The sequence below is a fragment of the Thunnus maccoyii genome, chromosome 20, assembly GCF_910596095.1.
Source record: "Thunnus maccoyii chromosome 20, fThuMac1.1, whole genome shotgun sequence".
Lineage (NCBI taxonomy): Eukaryota > Metazoa > Chordata > Actinopteri > Scombriformes > Scombridae > Thunnus > Thunnus maccoyii.
Window position 1 is genome coordinate 24,078,623 of NC_056552.1, and position 26,310 is coordinate 24,104,932.

General features: G+C 42.1%; 1 protein-coding gene across 9 annotated transcripts in view; it reads left to right on the forward strand.

Annotated features, from left to right (window-relative positions):
• dnah9 (dynein, axonemal, heavy chain 9) overlaps window positions 1-26,310 on the forward strand; it is a 178,908-nt gene that overhangs the window by 51,666 nt on the left and 100,932 nt on the right. For 6 of the 9 annotated variants that reach the window (XR_006092993.1, XM_042398385.1, XM_042398383.1 and 3 more), the window contains exons 35-49: window positions 1,801-1,958; window positions 2,064-2,202; window positions 6,872-7,159; window positions 10,138-10,348; window positions 10,443-10,570; window positions 10,926-11,034; window positions 12,741-12,888; window positions 13,386-13,560; window positions 14,420-14,593; window positions 15,206-15,413; window positions 15,764-15,929; window positions 16,634-16,736; window positions 17,868-18,107; window positions 24,658-24,819; window positions 25,717-25,913. Coding sequence is in view for 7 of the 9 variants with exons in the window: in XM_042398385.1 (XP_042254319.1) it covers window positions 1,801-1,958; window positions 2,064-2,202; window positions 6,872-7,159; window positions 10,138-10,348; window positions 10,443-10,570; window positions 10,926-11,034; window positions 12,741-12,888; window positions 13,386-13,560; window positions 14,420-14,593; window positions 15,206-15,413; window positions 15,764-15,929; window positions 16,634-16,736; window positions 17,868-18,107; window positions 24,658-24,819; window positions 25,717-25,913 (2,606 nt within the window). In the remaining 2 variants the exon portion in view is untranslated. Of the gene's footprint in view, window positions 1-1,417; window positions 1,527-1,800; window positions 1,959-2,063; window positions 2,203-6,871; window positions 7,160-10,137; window positions 10,349-10,442; window positions 10,571-10,925; window positions 11,035-12,740; window positions 12,889-13,385; window positions 13,561-14,419; window positions 14,594-15,205; window positions 15,414-15,763; window positions 15,930-16,633; window positions 16,737-17,867; window positions 18,108-24,657; window positions 24,820-25,716; window positions 25,914-26,310 lie in introns of those variants that run through there. The other 3 variants (XM_042398390.1, XM_042398387.1, XM_042398391.1) reach the window with 3 other exon arrangements.

Sequence of the window (26,310 nt, forward strand, 5' to 3'; positions counted from 1 at the left end):
AAAAGTGATTTGTAACGGTTTTGGAAAGGACAGATTGCTGAATGGGTTAACAGATCAGAAAATGCTTCTATGTGTTGATGGATTTTATCATTTAATATGGAGGACTTGTTGCCTAACCCTAACCACTCCTTAACCATACTTGCCATGACCAAAACCCTTTTTTCATTCAACAAACTTAACCCCCAAACTTTTCAAATGCAGTAGTAGAACTTTTCCTAAAGATCATAACATCTAAAATTGGCTGAATTACTTGGGCATGAAAGTTCATTCTGTACCTTAAGAATTAAGGTTTGATAAAAAAAAACTTGACACAGTGACCATTTACTATCTTTCAACAACATCTCACCTCCTCAATGGAGTAGGTCCACCTTGGTCATGTGATAGCAGGTGGTCGTACATGGTGGGGAGGTTGTGACCCTCTTTGTGGACAGCTGTGGGAAACACTACATTGGTGAAATGAGAAAGACCCTGGACAAGAGACATAATGAAGACTGGAAACAGACAACATCAGCTCTCTGTCAACACCTTACCAAAACCACTCGAAGCATTGACCGAGAAGAGATCAAAGGTCCTCGACCAGGAGTCAGTGGATAGCCGGAGAAAGATCAAGATGGACATTCACATCATTAGTGTTAGAAACCATGTTTGAACAGAGACTGTATTTACCATCTCCCCCATGTATAATATCACATGACCAAAGTTCCATATGTGAGTAATATGATGACCACTGAGTCAACTCAATTAGCTGAGAAGAGCTGTATTCGAAAGCTCTGGAAAAAGCAAACAAACTAAATTGTGATTTATGGTCGGATCAAAGAATAAGTAAGAAAAATTAAAAATCTCAAAACGGATTCTAATTCAATTTTTAGTACTTTGGACACATTTTTGTCTGTATTTCAATTTACTTGATATTAGGAAAAAGAGGACAGTAAACCACGCGCAACAACATAATATGTCAAGAAGAACACAAAAATGTCCAGGACTTATTTCTAGGGATGCACGATAGTGAATTTTTTGCCGATATCAGATATGCTGATATTTCCAACTCACTGTGGCTGATTGCTGATGCCGATACTGATATATGCACTGATACCGATATGTGCACATATTTTTTTCCAGATCGCTGAGGAGACTATTGTGCATGCAAGCATAGATTGTCCTGAGTATGATCAAGAAATACAATATATGAAGGAAGAATTTAGGAAGCCTTAAAACTTTAATGAACCTGCCAAGTGGGCGGAGCAGTAGAGTTTTCTTTGAGTTTATTAGACAGACAGGATTAATGTGTAGGATTTAATCTCTGGTCCACACTCCGGAGCAGAAGGTGGCGGTAATGCACCTAATACGCTGGTTGCCAACTGCCGTTGTAAACCAAAAAGATTTTTTTTTTTCCAAACAGAGTGGTACGTCCTGTCAGACGAAGTGTTTCCTATCTGTGCAGCCGAACTTAGCCGCCCCTCAACGGCTTGTTTCTCCTTGACGGTCCCGGTGTTTCCTCCGCAGGCTGCACTTCACTCAAGCTGCCCGTCAGACCCGCTGCTTCTTCCCACTTTAACCTGAATAACAAACCAGGGCTTGGTGCTCCGGTTTGTCTACGTGGAGAGCCGGGGCTAACGTTAGCTGAGAGGCTAGCGGAGCGTTAGCCGTAGCATGACCGGAGGGAAGCACAGCCAGCTAGCCTCTGCTAGCTTCCCAGCTAACGTTAGCCTCGGTTCTGCATGTGGATCCGACCAGAGCAGCTTGAGTGAACAGTGACAGTGCATTCTGCTCTGTAATGTGTTCTCTGTACTGTGTGTGCAGGTCAAAAGCATCCAGGATGCCATTCGAGATAAGAAGCAGAGGTTTAACTTCATGGGAGAGGAGGTCAATCTTTGCCCCTCTGTTGGCATCTTCATCACGATGAATCCAGGTTACGCCGGCAGGACTGAGCTTCCTGAGAACCTCAAGGCTCTGTTCAGGTATGAGCACGCAAGTTCATGTGTATGCACCGTTTATTTATCCAGGAATATGACCATGCACTACAAATGAGGCTATTTTAATGCTGTCTTCCCATTTATCCACAGACCATGTGCCATGGTGGTGCCAGACTTCGAACTGATCTGTGAAATCATGCTAGTGGCCGAGGGCTTCATTAACGCTCGGGTCCTCGCGAGGAAGTTTATCACACTCTACACACTGTGCAAAGAGCTGCTGTCCAAACAGGTACTATCTGCTTTCTTCATTGTTACACATGTGACACGTTTAGAATAAGCCAGATCCATTTCCACTTCAAAAGCTGAACATCTGACACAATGTTCCTTTTATATTTGAGGCTTTTGATAAAGGAATGACTCAGAGGCACCACACAAGAGCTGGCTTTCTAACTTCACTGTCTGAGTGAAGTGTTGCATGCATATGAATAAGAAGCTGCAGGGAGTTTGGATGTTATTCCATCTAAATTTTTCTTTAATCCTTTTTCAGTCTGGGTCCTGTTTTACATGTCATGCCGTTATTTAAATTATTTAAAAAGCAATGAAATCACACAGTGCTGACTAATAGTAACAGTGGAGCTCACTGACGTAGTTTAGCCACTTTATGAGCCCTCAGTTGTGGATGAATGAAGTGTCATAGGACACTACTTCCTCTTTATGGCTATTTTATGAAGTTCCACGTCTTCAGACATTTTTAAATATCACCTTAATTATACTTTTTAGCTTCCTCAAACTTGTTTGCTGGAGTTTGATTGCAAGTTTTCCAATATTAGCAGCTTAGCGGTAATGAAATAAAATGATAATGACCAGACTGCTTCTCTCAGCTATATTCACAAAGGCTGAAACTGCAAATCAATGGAAAGCAGAGATTCAGAAAACTACTTTCTCAACTGGTTCATAAGTGTGGGTTTAATATTACATAAGTTCTGCTGCACGGTCTTGTGCAGAATGACAATGCTCTTTTTTTTTTTTTTCCCTGTCAATGAATAGACAGCAGTGCCCACTGTGTGTTTCACTCCACTGTGAAATTCATTTCATGCAATCAAAAAGCTGCAGGGAGCTGAAATGTTACTCTAATTGTTGCCTCTAGTTTCATTGCAGTAAACTGACGACAATACATACAGCGTGTTCTACTACTGATAACAGAGAAAGAGAAAGAAGTTATTTTAGGAATATCTTGAATGAAAATTATATAATCAACATTATGTTGATGTTAGAAATGACACACAAGGATATAAAATATGTTAAGCTCACTGTGAAATCACTTAACCTTACCTGATAAGTCCTGACATTGATGTTATAGAAGTATAGTAATGTTATACAGGCCTTGAAACGGTAACGTTCACTCTTTTGCTGAGAGGTAGATGAGAAAATGAATATCATTGTTGATTTAGATTTAAAGCTGGAGCCAGTTGATACATGACAAGAAATTGGAAGTACGGAAAAAACAATTATTTGTTTAGAGACAGTGTCAACAATCTATAATTCATCCAACTGAGAGAAGTGATGAGTTTATTTCCTCAACTGTAAAAGTACAGTTCTTGGTCGCAATCTTGGTCAGATTTTTATTAAACCAAATATCAATATCAGTAACAAAATCAGCCTACCAGCACCTCTAAAGCTCAACAATTAACATGTTATACCTCATCCAGCACATAATCCTCCATAAAAGCGCCACTTTTTTTTTTTTTTTTAAACACTGTGTTTTTTCACAAAAACAAGATATAATGTGTTGATTAGTGAGCTTTAGAAGTGCTTGCATGCAGATCTTTTAAGAGCCAGGCTAACTGTTTCCAGTCTTTATGCTAAGCTCAGATAACCGTCTCCTAGCTTAAGCCTCATATTCATCATACAGATACGAGATTGGTATCGATCTTCTCATCTCAATCACAGCATGAAAGCAATTAAGTGTTTTTTTTCCCCCCCAAATTGTATAAATTATTCCTTTAATGTTTCAGGGTGGGTGGGTGTGTTTTGAATATTCTGGCACTTCTCCCTCTCTCTCTCTTCATCTGGAGAGTTTCTGGGTCGGACGCACACATGAACAACTGCTGTGATGTTATAGAGATGCTCTGTCACTGTATCAAAACTGATGGTCACATTTATGAGGTATAAATATTATACTGATGATGGAGAAACATTATTGTGACATTAAAAATTACATACAAGAATGAATATGTTAGGCTTTAGGCCTTTTTTTTATATATCTGCTACATTTTGACAACTTCATAAAGTTCTCATTCATCAAAACAATATTTAAGTGCATAAATAGCTGCTCCCCAGATATAATCTGTCAGTTAATTGGAGTTATGACCACAAGGGAAACAAGTGGTAATTGTAGAGTTCCAAAGCACAGAACAAGTCATCTTCTTCAGTAAAACCTTCACAATTATAAGTTAAAACCATCAGAATTACACAAATGAAAAAAAGGCTTAAACAACAAAGACTGAATAACTTTTCAAATCTATGTGTACATACTGTAAACACACACTACACCACATCACACCTATATGTCAATGTAGTGTATATAGTCATACACACAACATACACACATGCATCTTTTTAGAAGTGTAGTTGTTTTATCCAGATTGTGTTTTATCAGCTCATTTGTTTTGGCTGTTTTAAGCAGGATTTAAAAGCCTTGTGAAGGACGATGGCTGCAAATTAGCTTAAAGATCCCTCCAGACACGTTTTAAGATATATGAAAATACTCTGCTTTGAATAATAATTTGAGTCTAATATGTTTTTTTCCCTCAAAAAAAAAAGTTCAATGACCTCATTAAAATCCTTAAAATTTTACTCAGCGAGACGGAGAGAAGGTAATACAACAGATGGTGTTCGTATACAGGCCATCATACGGTAAGTGATAATGAACTGAGAAAACACCTTTAGAGAGGGCATGAATCCATGGTTCGGCATATCTCTTAAGATCTGGTTCAAAATCATCACAAAGAATAGCCTGAAAACACATAGTAGTGACTCTGAGTTTATACCAAACAGAAGAGATAAGAGGTTTAAAACTCGGGAAAGAAATCCAAAGCTTTCAAGAATTAAAAGATAAATATGGCTTAACCATGACTTTTATAGATACCTGCAAATGAGAAATTATTTACAATAAACAAGAAGAAAGGAGAATCTAGATGGGTTGGAGTTAGAAATGATTAAAAAAGGAGTGGAAAATTAAAAAAAAAAGAAAAAAGAAATGAAACACTATATATAAAGAGAAGTGGGATAAAGAGGCTAATATTGTGTTATCAGTGGACGAATGGGAAGAGATTAATGAGCAACAGCGGAAAACAACTCGCTCCTTATCTCGGAGAGAATACGGATGGAAAAATATTACAAGATTTTTTTTTTTGTAACGCCGACGCAGAAAAACTATCAAGGTACAAGGTGTTGGAGATTATGGAGAGCGAATAAAGCCGATCACTTCCATGTCTTCTGGGATTGGCACTCTATTAGCCTTTTCTGGCAGGAGCTAAAGAAATGTGTGGAGAAAACACCGAGGGTAGAATTTCCCATTTACATTTGAGGTTTTCTACTTGGGGAAAACGAACATAAGACTTACAAGATCGGGAGACAAACATATGTTCAGGATCATGTTAATTGCAAGTGAAAAAAAAGCTATTACTTGAAAATGGCTGAAGATAGATGTACCCAAGATTGAGGACTGGGTTTATATAAAGCATAATATATACATGATGGAGAAGTTGACTCTCTCTTCCAGATTGGAACTGGACACATTTAATAGAATTTGGGAAAACTGGCTTGAATACATATCGACAATTAGGTCAAACTTTATACGAGAAAGCCAGCAAATTGGAGAAACCATTGATTCATCACTACAGATTGTGAAAGGTTCTTTTACTCACTACTCTGGTATCATATTGAGTCTCTACTCCGACTGAAGTAAAAATGTACTGTGTGAGATAAGGTACAAGGTAGATGTAGGTACATGGATCAAAAAAAAAGAATAATTGAGATTATTCACTGTGCTGTTTCTTTTATTTCTAATGACTGAAGGTGTGTGGTGGATATGTGAATATATATCTGTATCTCAATAAAAAGAGAATTAAATAAATAATCATTATATCCCCTTCTCCCTCATTGAAACATCTCTGAATACGTAAATATTGTTCATTTCAAAAGCTTAACTGCTGGACACACAATGTCTCCTACTTCACTGTAAAGTCCATTCACAGTGTTTCCACATCACACTTGTGTAAATTGTTTACTGGACCACATTTGGCTCCAAACTAAAATCATGCTTGAAGGTACGCGCCTCAGATTTAAGGCGAGCACAGAGAAACTTTCCTCCTTCAGCAGATGAATGTGAAAACAAACACATACATCGTTCTGCACAGTGAAGCTCAAATAATCAACTGAAAGAACAAAGAGGAAAAGTCATTTTTGAGCGGAGGGGGACTTTAAACAAGACTCCCTATAGGTTCTTAGTCACAGTAGGAATATTATAGGAATATAATGTAGGGCCTGAAACTATGAAGTAAAACAGTGCTTTTTATCAGTATTTGTTGATACTTTTGTTTTTTATGTAGCTCTGCTGAGTAATATAACACATCTGCTGCCCACATGAAATACATTTGTTATAATCAATACCATCTCTCACAGAGTGGACGCGTTTCTTTATACTTGAAGCTGATGGAGCGAGTGTTTCTGTTCACAGTTCAGTCAGCAGCTGCAGCTAAATATTTGTTGTCTGGAGGCAGATGGATCTAAAGTTTTGCTAAACTATGATGAGCTCGGTGATATCAGTAGCCGGAGTGGCTGGTAGAGGGACAAACCAGGCAGCTCATTAGTTTTAATTAGCTTCAACTTTCCACTCTCATCGCTGCCGGCTCTGCACATCTCACTCACTGATGTCTGTCTGGCATTTACTGAAGGACCACTACGACTGGGGCCTCCGAGCCATCAAATCAGTACTGGTGGTGGCCGGCTCTCTGAAGAGAGGAGACCCCGGCCGAGCGGAGGACCAGGTACTGATGAGAGCTCTGAGAGATTTCAACATCCCCAAGATCGTGACTGATGACATGCCCGTGTTCATGGGGCTGATAGGAGACCTGTTCCCCGCTCTGGACGTCCCCAGGAAGAGAGACCTGGACTTCGAGAAGCACGTGAAGGAGTCCATCCTGGACTTGAAGTTACAAGCCGAGGACAATTTTGTGCTCAAGGTAGAGTAAACCCAATTCCTCCTGACAGTCTTCATGCTTTTCTTCTGCAAATTCTGTTTTGATTACAAAAAAATTTCAAACCCCACAGGAGCGTAAACCGGTCACTAAGCCGCGGCCGCAACCAAACGCAATCACAGGTCGTCTGAGAAGCACAAGCAGAGTCCCCAAATGAGGTGTCATCTCTAACAATTTAGACAGATATTACAGTTGTAGCACTTTCATTTAGATTTATCTTAGTTCCCTCCAAAAGCTGTTTACCTCATGTCATAATGTTCCGCTGGGAAACGGACATTAGTGTCAAACAAATCTGCAGGATGTGGATGAATCGGGCAAATATTGCAGAAAGCTGGTGGTTGGCTTCAGTGAGTGTTCAGGTGTCCGAGCTGCTGACCTAATTTTTGTCATTATATTACATACAGATACACACTCACTAACACACACACACACACACACGCACAATAGAAAGCATTGTATGTCAGAGACAGATGAACGCAGGACCAGGGGAAATAAGTGCAATCTGCCTCAGGTCAAATGGACACAGGAAACACATAATAACACTCCATCAGTGAAGGCTGGCGCTGCACCATGCCACTTAACCCTGACATTGTGTGAGACAGCTACAGAAATAAACAAAGAGGAGGAGAAATAGAGAGAGAGAGAGAGAGAATGGAGGGAGCGGTCAATAATAACCATCCACCCTCAGAGCCTGAACTTTTACTGTCTTTGTGTGCGCGGCCAACCTTTTGATTTCAGACAACGAGGGGGAAGCGGCGAGGTGAGAGAGACCGCATACCTTTAGCGTTAGCCAGGGCTAGCATTAGTCCTCCCCACATCAAAGCAGTAATCAGCCGGGGCCTTTGAGTTGGGTAAAGCCGTCCGCGCTCCGGCTGAATGGATGGGGAGCAGGAGCCGTGAGGAGCCAGGTCGATGGCATTGATTGAACTCACCATCTGTATGTTTGAGTGGAAGCGCGGAGGAAATCTCCTTTCTCTCTCTCTCCCTTCTCTCTCTCTCTGTTACACTCCGTGGTGTCACCTCACATACCTGAATTGACAGAAGATGCTGCGCTATAAGTCAAGGAACATTCAAAAAGAGTTATTTTGGCTTTGAAGTGGTACCAGCCAGCTTGAGATATTTTTGTACCACAGAGTGGAAAATATAAAAAAAAAAAACATCCACTTGTTAGAGCTTGAGGGATTGTAGTGAAGGTAAAGCAAACTATTTACACAGTCCATAGAGTTTTTCAAAAGACCGAGCGTAGAGTGTGTAGTACTGGGGAACTTGAACTTGAATTACTGGAGGTGATAAATAGTTTCACAGCTCTGAAGTAAATTACAAGAGGACAGAAAAATACCATAATCCAGACTTGAAAAGTACAATCCAGGAGAGATGTAGTTATGTAGAGGTATTTATGGAAATATTACAACACAGCAAACACTAAACATCAAGGACACTTTTAGAAAAAGGTGGAATTTGAGTGATGACAATTTAGAATGAAACCGTTTATAAAAACGAAGGTTACAAAGCAGCTTCTCCTCTCTTTGTGTCACATGAATGCTCAGTTTTACAGTGTTTTCCCGATAAAATAAATAGATAAAAAGTCACTCCAGCGGTTAAACAGCTGGAGGATAAAATAATGTTGAAAATCAACACAGCTAATGCCAAGATATCCTGACTTTTAGTTCCTGGTGTGGACCAAGCTCAAACTACACTGGATCCTACACTCATCATAATGCAGCTCATTCATTACTGGAACTGTCAGCTCCATGCTTCCAGTTTATACTGCAGGGTTTCCCTTAAAACTTGTTGTCCGCAAGCTCAAGTTGAGATAACTCTGATGACATCACCGTTAGTTTGTCAGACTGTAGAAAAGTGGAAAAGGAATATGGAGACCAAAAGCATTTAATATTGAATAAATATATAAAGCATTGTGAAATGTAATATAATCATTTGAAGAAGAAAAGGCTTAATAATGATTATACTGTGAAATAGTCCAAGACCAATATTATGAAATGTTATTTCATTCTGCTTATTTTCACAGCGGCAGAATTTATTGAAGGTCATTTTTATTTAACTCCAGCAATTTTTATTTCAAAATGTTCATTTGCCAAAGTCTGCATTTATTTCATCAAGACATTTTGTCAATGAAGACAAACAGGCCAATTATGTGATTGGCCGGTTGCCTATTTAGACTAAAGTAATAACCTGTAGTTGCTGGGGGAAAAAAAAAACTGGCCATTATGAAATCAAAAGAAAAGAGAAAAAAACAACATCTACTGGAATCAACTAAAATGACCTGAAATGAACTGTTATTGTTTTGTTTTGCAGAATATGCTGGCTGGAAGAGGGAAGGGCTCAGCTGGGAAAGATGTTATGCACTCATGTGCAGCAATCAGGATTTTATAATATTTACATAAACAAAAATTGGGGTAGCCTGTTTTCATTGTCAGGCCATTGTCAGTCTAATCAAACCACACAGTAACAATGTCGTGTTTAATGAAGATTTCACAACTAGGTCATTTCTTCCCCAAACTTTTACTCTGGTTGTTATTTAGTCATGAAAGTTGAATATTAAAGAGAAATATTTAATATTTGAAACCAGGTTTTCAGGGTCTTTGACATTGAACACCTTGGTGTCCATAGAAAGAAGACATTATACAACAGGCTTAGTAGTACTTCCTGTTTGTGCAGGCCTAGAAGATCACTGCTGTCATTTACTGTTCCCTGTGAAAAGTGTACTAAGCTGCTGCGCTGCACTGCAGTGCATCACACTACCCTGTCATTCTGCATCAAGCTATGTTAGCTGTAAACCAGCACGTTTAGGACGAGTACTGGTACAACGTAGCGGCCCATGAAATGCTAGATTATCCTGTAAAAGGGTCTAAAAGTGTTGATATGGATACCATGTCATCAGAGTCTCTGTGTGAGGTAAACAAAGCATCATCTTTAACATTTCACTCCGTGTGTGTGTGTGTTAGGTGGTGCAGTTAGAGGAGCTGCTGGCGGTGCGTCACTCTGTGTTTGTGATCGGGAACGCAGGAACCGGGAAGAGTCAGGTGATGAGGTCACTCCAGCGGACCTATCAGAACATGAAGCGCCGACCTGTGTGGGCAGACCTTAACCCGAAGGCCGTGACTAACGATGAGCTTTTTGGCATCATCAACCCGGCCACCAGAGAGTGGAAAGACGGTGATGACTGAGTCCTTCAGAAACATAGTTTGACCAACACAGTGTTTAATGTCCTGACTAGAGTAACCAAAATGTAAACTCCTTTCTCCTACAGGCCTGTTTTCTTGTATAATGCGTGAACTGGCCAACGTCAGTCACAGCGGGCCTAAGTGGATTGTTTTGGATGGAGACATTGACCCGATGTGGATTGAATCACTCAACACAGTTATGGATGACAACAAGGTGTGAGAGTCGTGTGTGTGTGTGTGTGTGTGTGTGTAAATGTGTCGACTGAGTCTTTTATTCAGTATCAAAATGACTAAGGTTACACATTTTTACTGTCTGTTGTTCACAAAATCATTATTCAGATATGAATAGGTCCACAGTTGACTCATCACTGATGTGAGAGAGAAGTAAACTATTTGTACTCTGAGAATAAATGACAGTCTGTGCGTGTAATGCTAAGAATAGTGAAAAGATCTGAGGATTGCAGGTGACATAATCCTGACTTAGACTGTGTAATATCCACAAAAGAACACAGGCTTTTTCAGTGATATCTGCATACAGTGTGTGCAAATATCCTGTCTCCCTCTGTCAGGTGCTGACTCTGGCCAGTAATGAGCGGATTCCTCTGAACCCCACCATGAGACTGGTGTTTGAGATCAGCCACCTTCGCACCGCTACCCCCGCTACCGTATCCAGAGCAGGTAGCTCTTGCTTTCCTTTCCTATTTCTTACAATACTTTCCTCTTTTACTCATCCTTCTACCTGTGTACTTCGTCACTATATTGTGTTTGTGTTGGATATGTTTCAAAATGTCCTTCTGCAGCAAGACTGACTCATAAATTGGGCTGTAAATCCCACTCCATTTCAGCTCTTTGTTTTGGTTTTATTTCAATGTTACTGTTTTGGTTCAGTCTTACAGCTGTTATCAGCTATTATTTAACACAGCAGACAGAAAAGCTCTGATAAACCTGCTGTACACTGATAAACCAGCACCAAACAGCAGACAGACAAAGTTAGCAAGTAGCTAGTGGAGCATTTAGCAGCTAAACAGCCAGACATTCTTCTCGGTGGAGAGCTGGTGGAGACCAAATAAAGGCTAAAGGAAAGTGAATATCTGATTTATATATGTTAGGTGGCCAGAAACATGATTCTGAATAAATGCTAAAGTTGCTTCCTTTCTGGTGGATGTGTAAAAGAGCCAATGTTTGCTAACATGTTCACCCTATCACCATTTGTTGTGCTGCCACCAAGTAGAGAAAGAATGAATTACTGTAGATTTCATTATGTCACTGGTAAGACTACCACTTTATAAAAAAAAAAATCAAAATCAAACTACCGTTCAAACATAGGAAAAAAAATCAGTATTATTATTATCAGTAATCTATGCCTTCTACTCCAGTGAGGGTGAATATTACCATTATTGACATATTGTCAGTAAAGTAGGCTATGTTCATTCTCATTGTTTGCAAAGTGGAGGAAACTACAGCAGTAAGCCATGCTAATGACACTAAACCATCTGAGATGTAATATATGGAAGCATTTTGTATTCAAAAATCGTGGATTAAAGCAAAGTTGTTTTCTGCCTTTCAAAAATGTTACTGTGCAAGTTACACTACCACAACAACAACGTCAGCAGCCATACCAACATATATCCTGTCTCTGCTGAATGACTGAAGCTAAGCAGGTGTGGGCTTGGCTAGTACTTGAATGGGAGAAACTAACTGCTGGTGTTGGTGGAAGTGGTGTTAGTGGGCCAGTAGGGGTCAATCTTCCCTCCGGTCCTAATAAAATCCCAATGCCCCAGTGCAGTGATCGGGGCACTGCGCCATGGGAGATGCCGTCCTTCAGATGAGATGTTAAACCGAGGTCCTGACTCACTGTGGTCATTAAAGATCCCATGGCACTTATCGCAAAGAGTAGGGCTAGGGGAAAAATTTCCAATCTGGCTCTCTCCATCTTGCCACCTAATCATCCCCTCGTGTAATTGGCTCAATGATTCCCTCCCTCTCCACCTCAAGCTGATGTGTGGTGAGCAATCTGGTGCATAATGGCTGCCGTGCATCACCCAGGTGGGTGCTCCACATTGGTGGTGGTTTAGGTGAGTTTCCCCCCTTCACTGTGAAGCACTTTAGGTATCAAGATAAAGCGCAATATAAATGTAATCTATTATTATAATTAACAAATCTGAAGATAGCTGTTAGCTTTAGCATTTTTTTTTTTTTGACAGCCCTACTCACTGGTGCATATTCCTATAAAAAAGCATTACTTGATGGGAGGTTTGAGGTGACATGGACATATACACCGTACAAAGGGCAGGAAGTAAAGGGGGGCATTAAAGGGGGGCAGCAAAAAAATTTTTAGGTACTGGCGTCACTAAATGTTCCAGCTTGGCTCTTCCTCTTTCCAGGCATCCTGTACATAAACCCAGCAGACCTCGGCTGGAACCCACCGGTGTCCAGCTGGATCGACAGGAGGGAGGTCCAATCAGAGAAGGCCAACCTGACCATATTGTTCGACAAGTACCTCCCTTCTTGCCTGGACGCCCTCAGATCAAGGTGAAGCAGCTTCCCAGCAGCTCCGTGTCACTGTGACATGACATGCTGGCAGTCATTTCCAGTTGACGCAGGATGTCGAGATGTGACATAACATGGGGAGGGACTGTGTAAAAGTGGGTGGGTTGGACCGGAACAAACAGGGACTGACTCAGGAGAACTGGATGCTGTCCTGCATTCAATTGTCCTCCAACACCTCCATTACCACTGCTACTGGAGTACACAACAAAAACAGGAAGCAGAGGAGGAATATTTTCTCCTCAATTTCGGGCCAGAATCCAGAAAATGCTTTGCTTTCCCACGATGCCACATACCTTATAAATCTGTCAGCCTGTTTATTGGAGAAGCTTTATTTTTTTTCTGTTAAATCTGTTAAGAAAATATGTGCTACAACTCAAAGGTACATAGAGTGAAAACATGATGAAAAAAATGATTTTTGTCATTCAGCATTGTAGTTCTTTTCAGCAATACAGTGATATAATGTGTCTTTCTTTGCCCAGGTTTAAGAAGATCATCCCTATCCCTGAGCAGAGTATGGTCCAGATGCTGTGCTACTTGCTGGAGTGTCTGCTGACTCCAGAAAATACCCCGCCAGACTGTGCCAAAGAACTTTATGAGCTCTATTTTGTCTTTGCTGCGGTCTGGGCCTTTGGGGGAGCCATGTTCCAGGACCAGGTACTGCGTGGGCCTGTGGGCATGTGAGGCGCTTACTAAGTGGTTGCATAAAAAGGGAAAAATAATGGGACATGTCTGAAACAGCTGAATGATTTTATTTTTCCTCCTCTTAACTCCTTCTTGAAAAGAGTTTTTTTTCCACTTGCATTATGGGTATTCCTTGGTCTTATTCGAGCCCTGATGGCCCTTATGCAACTCGACTTTCTGTCTGTGTTTATGAAAAGTCATTTGAAAGTTATTTTCAGTCGAAGAAATGGCAGCTTTTTGAAAAGGAGAGAGATCTCCATCTGGAAATGAAGTGGACTCCATTCCGGCTCAACAACACACAGACTGGCTGAATTTAAATCAGCAGGAGAGCTGTGGCGAGCAGTTGCTAAGCAATCCAGTTAGCGCCATACAGTAAGCGCGTCCATCTAAGTTATGGGATAAAACTGCTCTTCCCTTGGTACAAATGTACTCCACTTTATTTTCCCATCACAGATGCATTTAAATGCTAAGTGGTTTTATTGACTAGAGAGTTGGTAGTGAATAGAGGAGACAGGTACCAAAGGGGGGGAAGAGGCAGAATGGAAGACGAGGAACTGCCAGCCAGCAGGTGATGAGGCTACGTCACTGTCTGAATCAGACGGACGGATAGATAGGCCTGCCATCTCTCATTTTCTACCCTTCAGCTACTGTGGCTGTATCTCTATGTTGCATCATTTATGTGTCTTCTAGGTTTGTATTCACACCAGTGTAAATCAAATGCACAGATCCATAGCTACTGTATGGGGAAGAAAAGCAGAGAGGAAGTCATTTTATAGTATTGACCGGTCGCCTACCCTCTGTGTCTCTGCGTGTGTGCTCTGTGTGAGCGTAGCTGGTCGACTACAGAGTGGAGTTCAGCAAGTGGTGGGTGGCTGAGTTCAAAACCATCAAGTTCCCATCGCAGGGCACCGTGTTTGATTACTACATCGACCCAGAGAGCAAGAAGTTTGAACCCTGGTCCAAAATGGTGCCTAAATTTGAGATGGATGCAGATACACCACTTCAGGTACAGTAGGTTGTTTTAAATTATCTTAGCTGCACTAATAAATAGTTTTATATGGACAATTAATTAAATGACTATGTGTAATTTGAAAGAGGTCATTCACAGTGATGAACCCACAGCAAATGATCACCTGACTCTGTAGTTCTAGCTTTGTTTTAGTGTCTTTCAGCTCATTGTTTTGGATGTACTCCCCACAGCTTTTGTTCAGTCTCACAGCTCTCATCAGCCTTGTTTCCAGGAGCAGCAGGCAGCCATTTTCATTGGAAAAGCTCTGATAAACCCACCATGCAGTCGCTGCCCAGCACCAAACAGCAAACAGACAAAGTTAGCAACTGGGTGGAGCATTTAGCAGCTTAACACCCAACTGTTCAAGAGTTGATGAAGACTTAAACAGAGTATCTGCCTCAAAGAACCAACACATTTGAGGGCTTTTGTAGACAAGCTATTCATTGATTAATTCAGAAAATAATTGAATGATAAAATAATCATCAGTTGCAGCCCTACACTTTAGCATATTACTCTGTAGTCTAAAGACACCACTTAACAAGGAATTTGCATATACTATATGTTTTTTTTAATGTGGGCATCACATATGCGTGTGTCTCCTATGCGCAGGCATGTCTGGTCCACACTACAGAGACCATCCGAGTTCGTTACTTCATGGACCGCCTCCTGGAGCATCGAAGGCCCGTCATGCTGGTCGGGAACGCTGGGACCGGGAAGTCTGTTCTGGTCGGGGACAAACTGGGATCGTTGGACTCCGAGAAATACATGATCAAAAATGTCCCGTTTAACTATTACACCACGTCTGCTATGCTCCAAGGTAGAAACAATACATTTGTATATTAATATTGTAGGAAGAATCCACATTCATGATCACACCTCTATATACACACTTATAATTTGGACTAAACTTGAATTGATCCCGCATTTGCCAAAATAAGTTTAAAAACTGATTCAATTTTGTCATTTTCTTGTCATGACATATGAGGTGCCTATCACTGCTTGTGTATCTTCTCCTCCTTATGCTATACGGAATGTCTCCACATTGACCCCTGACTCTTAATCAATGAACAGCTCCATAAATATTGTCTATTCAATAAGACATTTCTCAGCGCTCATTCTTTCTTTCCTACATTCCTGCTCTGGTCTCCTCCATTCTTCTACATATAGCGGTGTTGGAAAAGCCCCTTGAGAAGAAAGCAGGGCGCAACTACGGACCTCCAGGCAACAGAAGACTGATCTACTTCATAGACGATATGAATATGCCTGAGGTGGATGCATATGGCACAGTCCAACCTCATACACTCATACGCCAACACATGGACTACAACCACTGGTAAAACCCTGTCACTCACTAGCAGCTATGCAATATCCATATATATGTATGTATATATGTACATCCCTGTGCTGTTTAAAGTAGAATAACATTATGCCTACACTGTGGAATTTTTCCCTTACTTTAATAGCTTCAATGATGGACAGTGTCAGACCATTTCTCCATGTATTAACACGGACAAGGATAATTCAGATAATGGAGTGCCAGTAGCTGATAGGTGTAATACCCTAATAATTCAGATGAAGAGCCTCTCTTCTGAAAACCTCCTCCTCCTCCTCCATGTATTCACACAGATCCCTTCCTCGCTATCAATACACTACAACTTTTATGAGTGTCAGAAGTCAAATGTGAGAGCAGGGTTGTATGATTCCCCTTAAAAAGGATTTTGTTGCTCATCTCACTGACACAGTGAGGCCATTCTGAACATGGTTCCACCGCGTCAGACACAGGCTGACTGGCTTAGACACGGTCAGCCCATTAGAGATATGCTGGGAGGATTTCAGGTATGAAATTGAGAGGAAGTAGGATGCTACTGAGCCACGCCAGCTTAAGTGGGAGCTGAGGCGTTCATATCGGCAAAAGCGTGGGGAAGATGTGTGTGTGAGCCAAGGTGAAAACGCGTGTGGGTGTTTGTGTGCGTGCAGTTAAATAATGATTTTTTTTTTCCTTCATGTTTGTGTGCGTGTATGTGTGTGTACTCTCAGGTATGACCGTAATAAGCTCCTTTTGAAGGAAATACACAGCGTTCAATACGTGTCTTGCATGAACCCCACAGCTGGCAGCTTCACCATCAATCCACGGCTGCAGGTACACACACACACACACACACACACACACACACGCACGCACAACATGTCCTCACAGCACATTGTGTTCCGCTGGTTATGCAACTCGCTGCTGAGGTTACATGCACTCTAATTCCTCTTGCACATGTTATAATAGACAGTCTTTTCTTTGTTAATGTTTGTTTGTTCGTTTTTTGGCAAAACTTTGGATCACCATATTGTTCGTCTGCATGTGTGCATATTTATTCATTTGTCCATTCATTCATTTGTAAGGCCATTCATGCACAGTTGATTGGATTTTGACAAAACTAAGGAAAAGTAAATTATAGCATTCATGAAATTATGCCGGTTTGCCTGTGGGGTTTGTTTGTTCATTTGTTTATTTGTGCAATTTATCAGAAACACACAATGTATCAAAAACTTTTGAGCACAAGAAATACACAGCGGTCAAAGTGATACGCCATAATAATTGTTCATTTGTTCATTCATCATTTGTTTGTTCGTTCGCGCTTTTGTTTGAGTTGATTGATTTGTGACTGCTTGACAAATGATGGCAACCTTTACAACACTGTGAAATGAAACAACACTGCTCACTCACCAGGACACCGCAAAATTTATTTTGAAAATCCAGGTTCTAGACAATTTTTACATACATAACTCAATTAAATATATGAATATCAGTTTTTCTTTCTCAAAGATCAGCAACTGTATCAGCCTTGAAAACGCATTGTCGGTCAGGCTCTAGAAGTTGTTAGACATACAGTAACTGTGTTAAAATGCCAAAACAGCACATCAGCTTTATCCTAAACTGCCCTTAAAGTTCAATAGACACAGGAGTAGAGGACACTGCACACTGTAGAGAATAATCAAAAAATGGGATAAAATTATAATCAATCCTGTCTTTGATCATATGATCAAAGACAGGATATTTTGCTAAAGGAGAGTGATTAAATTTCAGGTCAAACTTGAAAATGGTCATATTTGAATTTAAAAAGCACACTTGACTGAGTGTCCCTCCTCTCTTATTGCTGTCCTACACTGCAAACACCCCCAAGATGACCTTCACTTTTAGTCAGGAAGACAACTAACTGCATCATTAGTGAGGAGCAACATGTTTACTGTTTCCTCATTTTAGCTGTGTCTCCCTCCACAGCGCCACTTCTCAGTCTTCGCCCTGTCTTTTCCCGGAGCCGAGGCCCTGAGCACCATCTACACCTCCATCCTGTCACAACACCTGAGAGGAGAGGGCTTCAGCGCCGCCCTGCAGAAGAGCTGCCCCACCCTGGTCCAGTTAGCTCTGGCCCTGCACCAGCACGTCTCCTCCACCTTCCTCCCCACCGCAGTCAAGTTCCACTACATCTTCAACCTGCGAGACCTTTCCAACATATTCCAGGTGAAGCACAGATAACAAATACACCAGAGGGAATTAGACACGCAGACGTTCTTTTTTGAAGAGCGACCTCTGGTTAATCTTTTAACAATATAACATCAGAAGTCACCTAGAAAAAGTTTTGGAGTTCACATCACTCCCTTTTTTTTTCACTTTAAATAAGAAGTTAGATATTTTGCCTCGATTCTCTCTACAGCTCTGCTTCCCACGTGGAAAGAGCAAGGCTTCTGTCACTAATTTCTCATCTAAATGATTATTGATTTAAGAGCTGGGTCTGAAAGCTAGAAATAAGTCTGAAATAAGTGTAACAGAAAATAGAATGGATTTGCACTTCCATGGGTGTTAGTGATGATTTAATGTATTTAAATGAATATAATATCAGAGCGCGAAGGCTGTCAAGGGAGAAGCTTTCGGGGCAATATTTCTGTCAAAATCCTCCACGGTTTCATGGAGGGCAGGCTCTCTCATTTAATACACTCCGTTGTATAATTAATGCTTTAAGCCACTCAGCTATAGGGACTTCATTTTTCATAATTCCATCGAGGAGTTTACAAAGGGAGCTCTGAGTTCTTACTATACTGTTACTGTACTATGTAGAGAGGACATACTGTAGGTGTAATAAAGTTTATATTCACCTCTTTAAAGCTGCACTCATCCATATTTTTGTATAGCAATGGTGCAAATTACTATATGTAATATGAAAGGAGTTGCTTATATGAGTGAAACACAACTTATAGACAAGGTAGGTTAAAAGCAAAGACTGTTGTGTCAAATAAGCAGGCAGGGATTGACAACAGGTAGACAGTCAGGACAGGCAAGGTTCAAACAAGCATGTACTGCTAAGCTAGCAGCTTTGTGATGCTGCACTCAGGCAGTAAGAGCTAAAGGATAAATTCAGCATTTTAACATGCTTACAATGACAATGCTAACATACTGATGATTAGCGAGTATAATGTTTGACATGTTCACCATCTTAGTTTAGCGTGTTAGCATGCTAAAGTTTGCTAACTGGCACAAACTACAGCTGAAGCTGTTTGAAATTTAATAAGTGGAACATGAATGTCTGCCCAATAGTACAAATGTTAGCATAGTAACACACTAAACTAAGATGATGGACATGGTAAACATTATACCTGCTGAACATCAGTATGTTAGCATAGTTAGTATGCTAACATTTGAGCATTTACCTCAAGGCTCAAAGTTTTCTGCCATCAGTGAGGGGCTTTCAGACTGATAAGCACTTTGCTCTGACTAAGAGCATTTTCAAACCTATAGTTTGTTTGCTGTGGTCCAAGTCAGCAGATGAGCTGGTAAACTTGTTCTGTTCTGCCTTTTGTTTGGTTTCTTTTCACAAATAAAACAGTTCATGCCCAAGTATGGAGAAGGAAATGTACTTTTTTGCTAGTCTGGGTATGACATTCTCTGGCTAGCTGCTACTATAGCAACTGTTAATGTCATTCATCCTCATTCCAGCATACAAAGCACACCTGGCTATGGGAGCTGTTTAGCTCAAACTTGCAGAGTATGCCGTGTAGTTGGGTCAGATGGAGCTCGGATCGGTTTCCCACCACAAACGAACCGCTCCAGAATTTGTTTGTGACCGATCCAAGACCACTTTCTCCAAAGGGTCTCTCGGTGCAGTTGTTTTGGTTTTGGTTCTGCACCAAAGTATGAATGCTGTGTTCAGATCTGTCCAAATGAACTGTACCAACCAGAGTCCCATTCAACCGGACTAAATAATGCAGGTTTGAAAGTGCCCTAAGTATGTTATTATTGACCTTATTTTGACATTTAGCCATTATAATGAGCTGAGTAGTTCCAGGAGTGAGCCTTCTGCACTTTGAGATTAAGCATAATTACCATCCCAAAGCTCAAGCCCTGATGACCCCACAGACCTCACCTTCCAGACTCTTGATCACACACAGTACTGCCTTCAAGCAGCAGGGAGTTTAGCTGCACCATAACACTTTAAATTCAGAGTTTGAAGAGGCCATTCTGCCTTTTTTGTTGAAGTCTTTGTTTTTTTTTTTAAAAAGGGGTCTGCACAGCATGACCAGACGTCAAATAACTACAGAAAGGAAACAGTGCCATCTTTCTGGCTGCTACCCATCGAGAGAATATAAAGAAAACCAATAAGAGGCTCCTGGAGCTTGTTTGAAGTTTTTCTGCCTAACTTATTCAGCTCCTGGCTCTAACACTTTAGGACAGCTGGGAAGAGGTGAGCAGCCTCGCAGCTCTGCCTCAGCTGTAATTCTCCCACGGTACCTCTGTGTTTTTGCACCTTCAGAGGTAAGAAAGTATCTGGTATGACAGTACAAACGCCTCCTCTAATTTCCAAGCAAGGGGCCTAAATGGTTGTCACTCAGTGTTTTCTAGTTTGACGTTTCTGATGTTTGCCCTAGGCTGAAATAATTGGGGGACTTTTTGTGATTCACTTTGTTGTTGTTGTTTTTTTAAAGTTTCGGAACCTGGAGATGTAGCTAAAGGCAACTGTCTCATTATGATCAACTCTAATGAGCTAGAAAGCTGAGCTCAGAGGCTCTGTGTGAGCGTGCAACACTCCCTGCTAAGGTGTTTTTAAATGTGACAAAAGAATTGGATCCAGACAGCGCTCGAGGTTGCATCATTATGAGACTATTGTTGCTGCTGATTACTGACAAAATTCTCAGGTTAGGGGTTTTTTGTTGAATAGTAAGTGTTGCATGGAGGCTGAGCAGATGAACCCAAGTGCAGAAACTCAGAGGCAAGGAGACAGGAACATGGTTGGATAAGGTATTTATTGCAAAGTAGAGGGAAATGGGATGCAGGCCTTGGGAAGCTCGGACTGGTCGCTGGGAAACTGGGGCTCGAGCATCCAGCTGGCAACCTGGGTCTGAGGCTTGGGCTGGAAGCTGGGAACCAGGAGCTGAGGCAGGCTGGGTCCAGGGAGCAGAACCAAGGCGATGGATGACTTGGATACTGGAGATGAGCAAGGCAGGGGCACTCAGAAGGAGCTCTGCCCCGAGGACAGAAGGGGCAGAGCAAGGACCCTCAGGTGGACGGCCTGGGGGCTGGAAACCATTACTGGAAGACAGGGCAGATGGGCAGGACCACTCAGGAGTGACCAGAGGGCAGGACAGATAGGTGGGACAGCTCCGGAGGTCTACCAGATGACAAGACAGATGGGCGGAGCCCAAGTTCACAAGGTCGACTAACAGGCAGGGCCGGTTGACGACATGGGCGGGGCCACTCTGGAGGTCAACAGAGATGCTTAGAGCAGAGACCTTGAGAGCCAAGTTATCAGCTAAGCCACTTATGAAGGTGGCCAAGAGGCTGGAGGTCGGTGAAGAAATCTGGAGGTTTGGCAGGATGTCGACAGGCACGGCCAACTACTGAGGGTCTGGCGGGTCATCAGCAGGTGTGGCTGATGGCTGGAGGTCTGCCAGGGCGTTGACAGGTACGGCCGAAGGCTGGTGGTCTGGCAGGCTGTTAGCACTTGCGGCTGACTGCTGAGGGTCAGGCAAGGCGTCGGCAGGGGTGGCTGACGTGGGCAGAAACGAACGGAGCGGAACCTGTGGAAACAAGGGTCCAGGGCAGGGAAGCTGATGAGACAAGGGACAGGAGTCAGAGACCGGGGAGCAGACAGGACTACAGGGAACAAGGAAAACAGTGTGAAAACAGGATATAGGCAACACCAAAAACCCTCAGGATAAATGCAGGCAAAAATGGCTTGAAGTGTTGACTGATTGGTGCAGAGGCTACGATCTGGCAGGACTGAGTATAAGTAGAGGTCTTGATTATGGAGCGGGTTGCAGCTGGTGGGGCTCTGCTCTGACTCCAGCACACCTGTCTCACACAATAGGAGTAGAGTACAGGACTGAGGCAGGAATCATGACAAGGAAGTAGGAAAAGTAGGAGTTAATGCCTTCAGATTTCATTTCTGCCTCTCCCCTCTCCCCCTCCTTTTTTCTGGCATTTTTTCCACTTGTTTACTTTCTTACAGTGCTCTGTCTTTCTCCTTCACACTGTCTCCATAAATCTCTACTTCCTCCAAGCATTGGGTGATCATCACACCCAGTGGATGTTAAATTAGACGTACTATAAGTGAAGTACAGTAGCCAAATTCCACTAATAGGGCAAGACAAACAGTTTGGCATCCGACCGGGAGTGTTGTCAAAGAGCTGTTTACCAATGTTCGTTCTCTGCCATGACCAGCGGGCATATCCGAGGGCCTGTCTTCTCCACGTCAGCCTAAATGAGCTCCTCGAAGCTCAAGAGGTGAGGGAGGAGATGGTGGGGGGGAGGGGGTGTGGGAGGGATGGACGGACAGAAAGAGGAGGACAGAGACAAGAAAGAGAATGAAAGAATATGAGACTCGCGGTGCAGAGAGACTCTGAAGCCGAAAATGTACAGACTGCACAATGTGTAGCGCACAGTATGATGTTCTGTGGATAGTCAGCTGGGTGCATTTGTTAGCGAGGGAAGCATTGTTTGGGGCTCAGAGCAGCTGTCAGGCTATGAGGGAAGCGTGCCCGCCACAGACAGACAGACAGACAGACAGACAGACAGACAGATACATGCCGACACCCAGAACTCTCTAATCCCTTTCCTCTGAGTTGAACAAAGCAATGAAAGATCAGCGACAGAAAAGGATGAGATAGTCTGCCAAAGTCGGCTGGATAGAAGAAAAAAAAAAAAAGTTCTTTCTCCTCAGTTTGTTAGCACTTTGCCGTTTGTTCGACTGGTACGACGAACAGCTAAGCCACGAGTATGACTGTTATGGAGTTGCCATATGGTGTTTTGTTTTTCTCAGGCAAACTTTTATACAATAAACGCGGAGTGTCGTGATTGACACCATTAAGCAATGAAACGGAGTAGAAAAAGACAGATCTATTAAAAGTCAAAGGATTAGATCATTCACACATACTTGAGGAAAACATCTTAAATGTTGTCGATCTAGAGTAGTGCTGATAATTCTGGCTCAGTTCGAATCTCCAGTACACACATCCATGCAAAATAGCCACACACGCAGGCACACCTCCCATCTGCACCATTACACAGTGGATTTAGCAGCCAATTGTCACATTCAGTGGGCTCAGATATGAAGGCAGATCAGATTCAGCTGGCTTTACCCCCGGAGATGATTCTGTTGATTAGAATAAGTTCTGGGGCTGGAAACACACAACATCTGCTTGCCTCTGCCTCCTGGGTGACAGTGCGCAGAGGGGAACAAACAGTGCCTGGGTGCCTCTTCGTCCCTCTTCTCATCCTATACGGCACCTGTTATGCGAGGCACCTAGATTGTGCCGAGTTCCGCCTCGCTGCGTCATGATTGGCCCTGTGGGAAAGCCCTGGTGTCACACACACAGGCTTCCTCTAGAGACACATTAATCATCAATCATCCACTAACCAATCTGCTCATTGTTGAGATTTTCTGTTTCAATTTCAGCTTTTTTGAATAGATGATGTATTCATGCATGAACCATAGATACACAAATACTCATCTGTATTTATCAAGGTATGACAATGTTAGTAATTAACTTTTTCATCTAGACTTGTACAGGCATCATGGTCCCCAGAGGATGAATCCAACCGTTTTTGGTGTTCCGCTGACTTTTCCTCTAGTGCCACCATGACATTTTTTACCTTTTATTTTACGGGGGAAGTTACTCTCTTTTACAAGAATGCCCTGATCACTCACACCACACTATTGTACACCTTCACACCTCACACCCAGTGAAACCACAGTCTTATCTACTGGCCACTGAGCAGCTTCACTAGAGCTTTATCCAGATTTATCCTGCTGGCCCAAGGAGTTAACCTGCAATCCCTTCAGTCATAAGCCAGCTTTTTTTATTTTTCATTCAGGCCACTACTCCAACATTTGTGGTTTTAAAATGAAATATCTCAACAATCTTTGGATGGATTGGAAAAAAAATTGATACAAACATTATCACAGCATAAATTGTAAGAATTTGATGATCAACATTTATCCAATACTTTGGTTTACGGCCAAATACCCATAAAACTAATGACATTCCCATCAGCCTCAGCTGTACCTTGTGGTTAGTGCTAATTACTAAATGTTAGCATGCTAACATGCTAAACTAAGATTGTTTACATCATTAATATTATATTTGCTTAACATCAGCATGTTAGAACTGTCATTATGAACCTGTTAGCAGGGTTAATGTAAGGTTTATGCTAATCTGTACTGACATAATCATGTAGCTCAGCGCTAGCATGACTGTAGACTTTTTTGAAAATAACATTGGAAGCATGACAGTCGCATGCAGGCTCTTTCGTTGATTTTTTTCCCAATTCTTCTAACACCTGCCCACAGAACTTATCTCCACATACAGCAATACTTCTGAGACAGTGAGATGAAAGGAAAGCGCTGTTATTATTTCCAGAATTTCTCCGACACACCTACTAACAGCTTGCCCACTCGATATCCATTGATTTACCCACAGTGACTGTGCTGTATTTTGCTGGTTGTTGTGGTGTAAATGGGGCCAAATCATCCTCTGGAATGAAACTCCAAGCATCCCTCTCTCTCCCCCTCTCTGCACAGGGCATTCTCTTCTGTACCAGCGAGTGTCTGAAAGCCCCACCGGACCTGCTGAAAATCTACCTGCACGAGTCCAGCCGCGTCTACAGAGACAAGCTGGTGGAGAAACAGGACTTCCAGGTCTTTGATAAGCTGCAGACGGACACAGTGAAAAAGTTCTATGAGGTGAGAGTTTTACAAAGTTCAGCGGAGGAAAACAAGAATGGGAGGATGAGAGGGGGGAGGAGGGGGCAATCATTAGGCTGCCTGTCTGGACCTGGACATCAGTGGCCAACACAGCGAGGAGAAAGAGGAGAAGAGAAAAAGGAATGTTTCAGGGGAAGGGAGGGGGGGCAGGAGAGAGTTGGAGAGAATATTAATCAGTGTGGTATGGGGGTCTGACTGTCAGGGTCTGCGCTGTCAGCCCAGCAAATTGGAAAACATTTTAATGGCTTTCTGTCCACTGCTCCCCTCACTACCCTCTCTGACTCTATCGCTTGCACACTAGTCATGCCACAATGAAGAACCTGACAAGTATATGTGTACACACACCCACAGAGAAAGAAGGAGAAGGGGAGAGAACAATCTTAGCCACTCTAGAATATATTATTCAGAGCTGGCACCTTCTGTAAACCTATGACAATTTGCCCCTGTGCCACAGAGCAATATTCAGCATGTTTTCCTGCTATTTTTACATGCAAACACGAAAGTCTTTAGAGACTTTCGTGCTGCACGGAAGCGCACTTGATACTAGGAAAACGAAGACTGTACCGTAATATAGATATGAATTCGTAACACTTCATCACACCTACTGGAGCTTTTTGCCAATGAAAGTTAGCAGAGGAAACAAGCGTCCCTAAGAGACACAAAATCTCTCCAGTGAAATATTTGGGGGCCCAACAGTTGCCAGGGTGAAAATGAACTAGGTCACCCTCTGAGCAGCTGTGATATTCAGCTGTGTCCCTGTCCAGACTGTTTAAGCTTAACAGTAATGTTATGCTGACAGGGGTAGTGTGTTGGTTTGTATGTTTACCACTGCATTGTGTGTGTGTGTGTGTGTGCGTGCGTGCCTCCTTCCCCGAGGACACGGAGGAGACTCTGGAGCAGACCAGGGAGATGAACCTGTACTGCCACTTCGCCTGTGGACTGGGGGAGGCCAGGTACATGGCTGCGGAGTCCTGGAACAACCTCAATAAAACCCTGCTGGAGGTGCTGGACAGTTACAATGAGGTCAATGCCACCCTAAACCTGGTTCTGTTTGAGGACGCCATGGCTCACATGTGAGTGGAAGTTTAAGAAAAAACCCAGGGACAACACACACACACACAGAGTAAAGAAAGTGTAAAGAAGGTGTTTTTGTCAGTTTCTTGATTTTCTGTCAAGGAAATCAACTGGCTTCCCGGGTATTTCAGGATTAACAGTTCTGTTTTACAGACTGTCAAAAGCAGAGACAGGAAAATCTGTAAAAAGTCATGCAGCATATATCATGACAGCTAACGAGAATGCAGAGTAGAGGTTAGGTTGTTTCAATCTAAAAATGTGTTTCAGTATTGTTGAAATAAAAAACATAAATCACATTTAAGGCAACAAATGCCATGAAAATAACAAATTGTCTGTATATCTATTGTTGTCCAAAAACTATTAACCCCCTAATAGTAATTTTCCCCCCTTTTAATT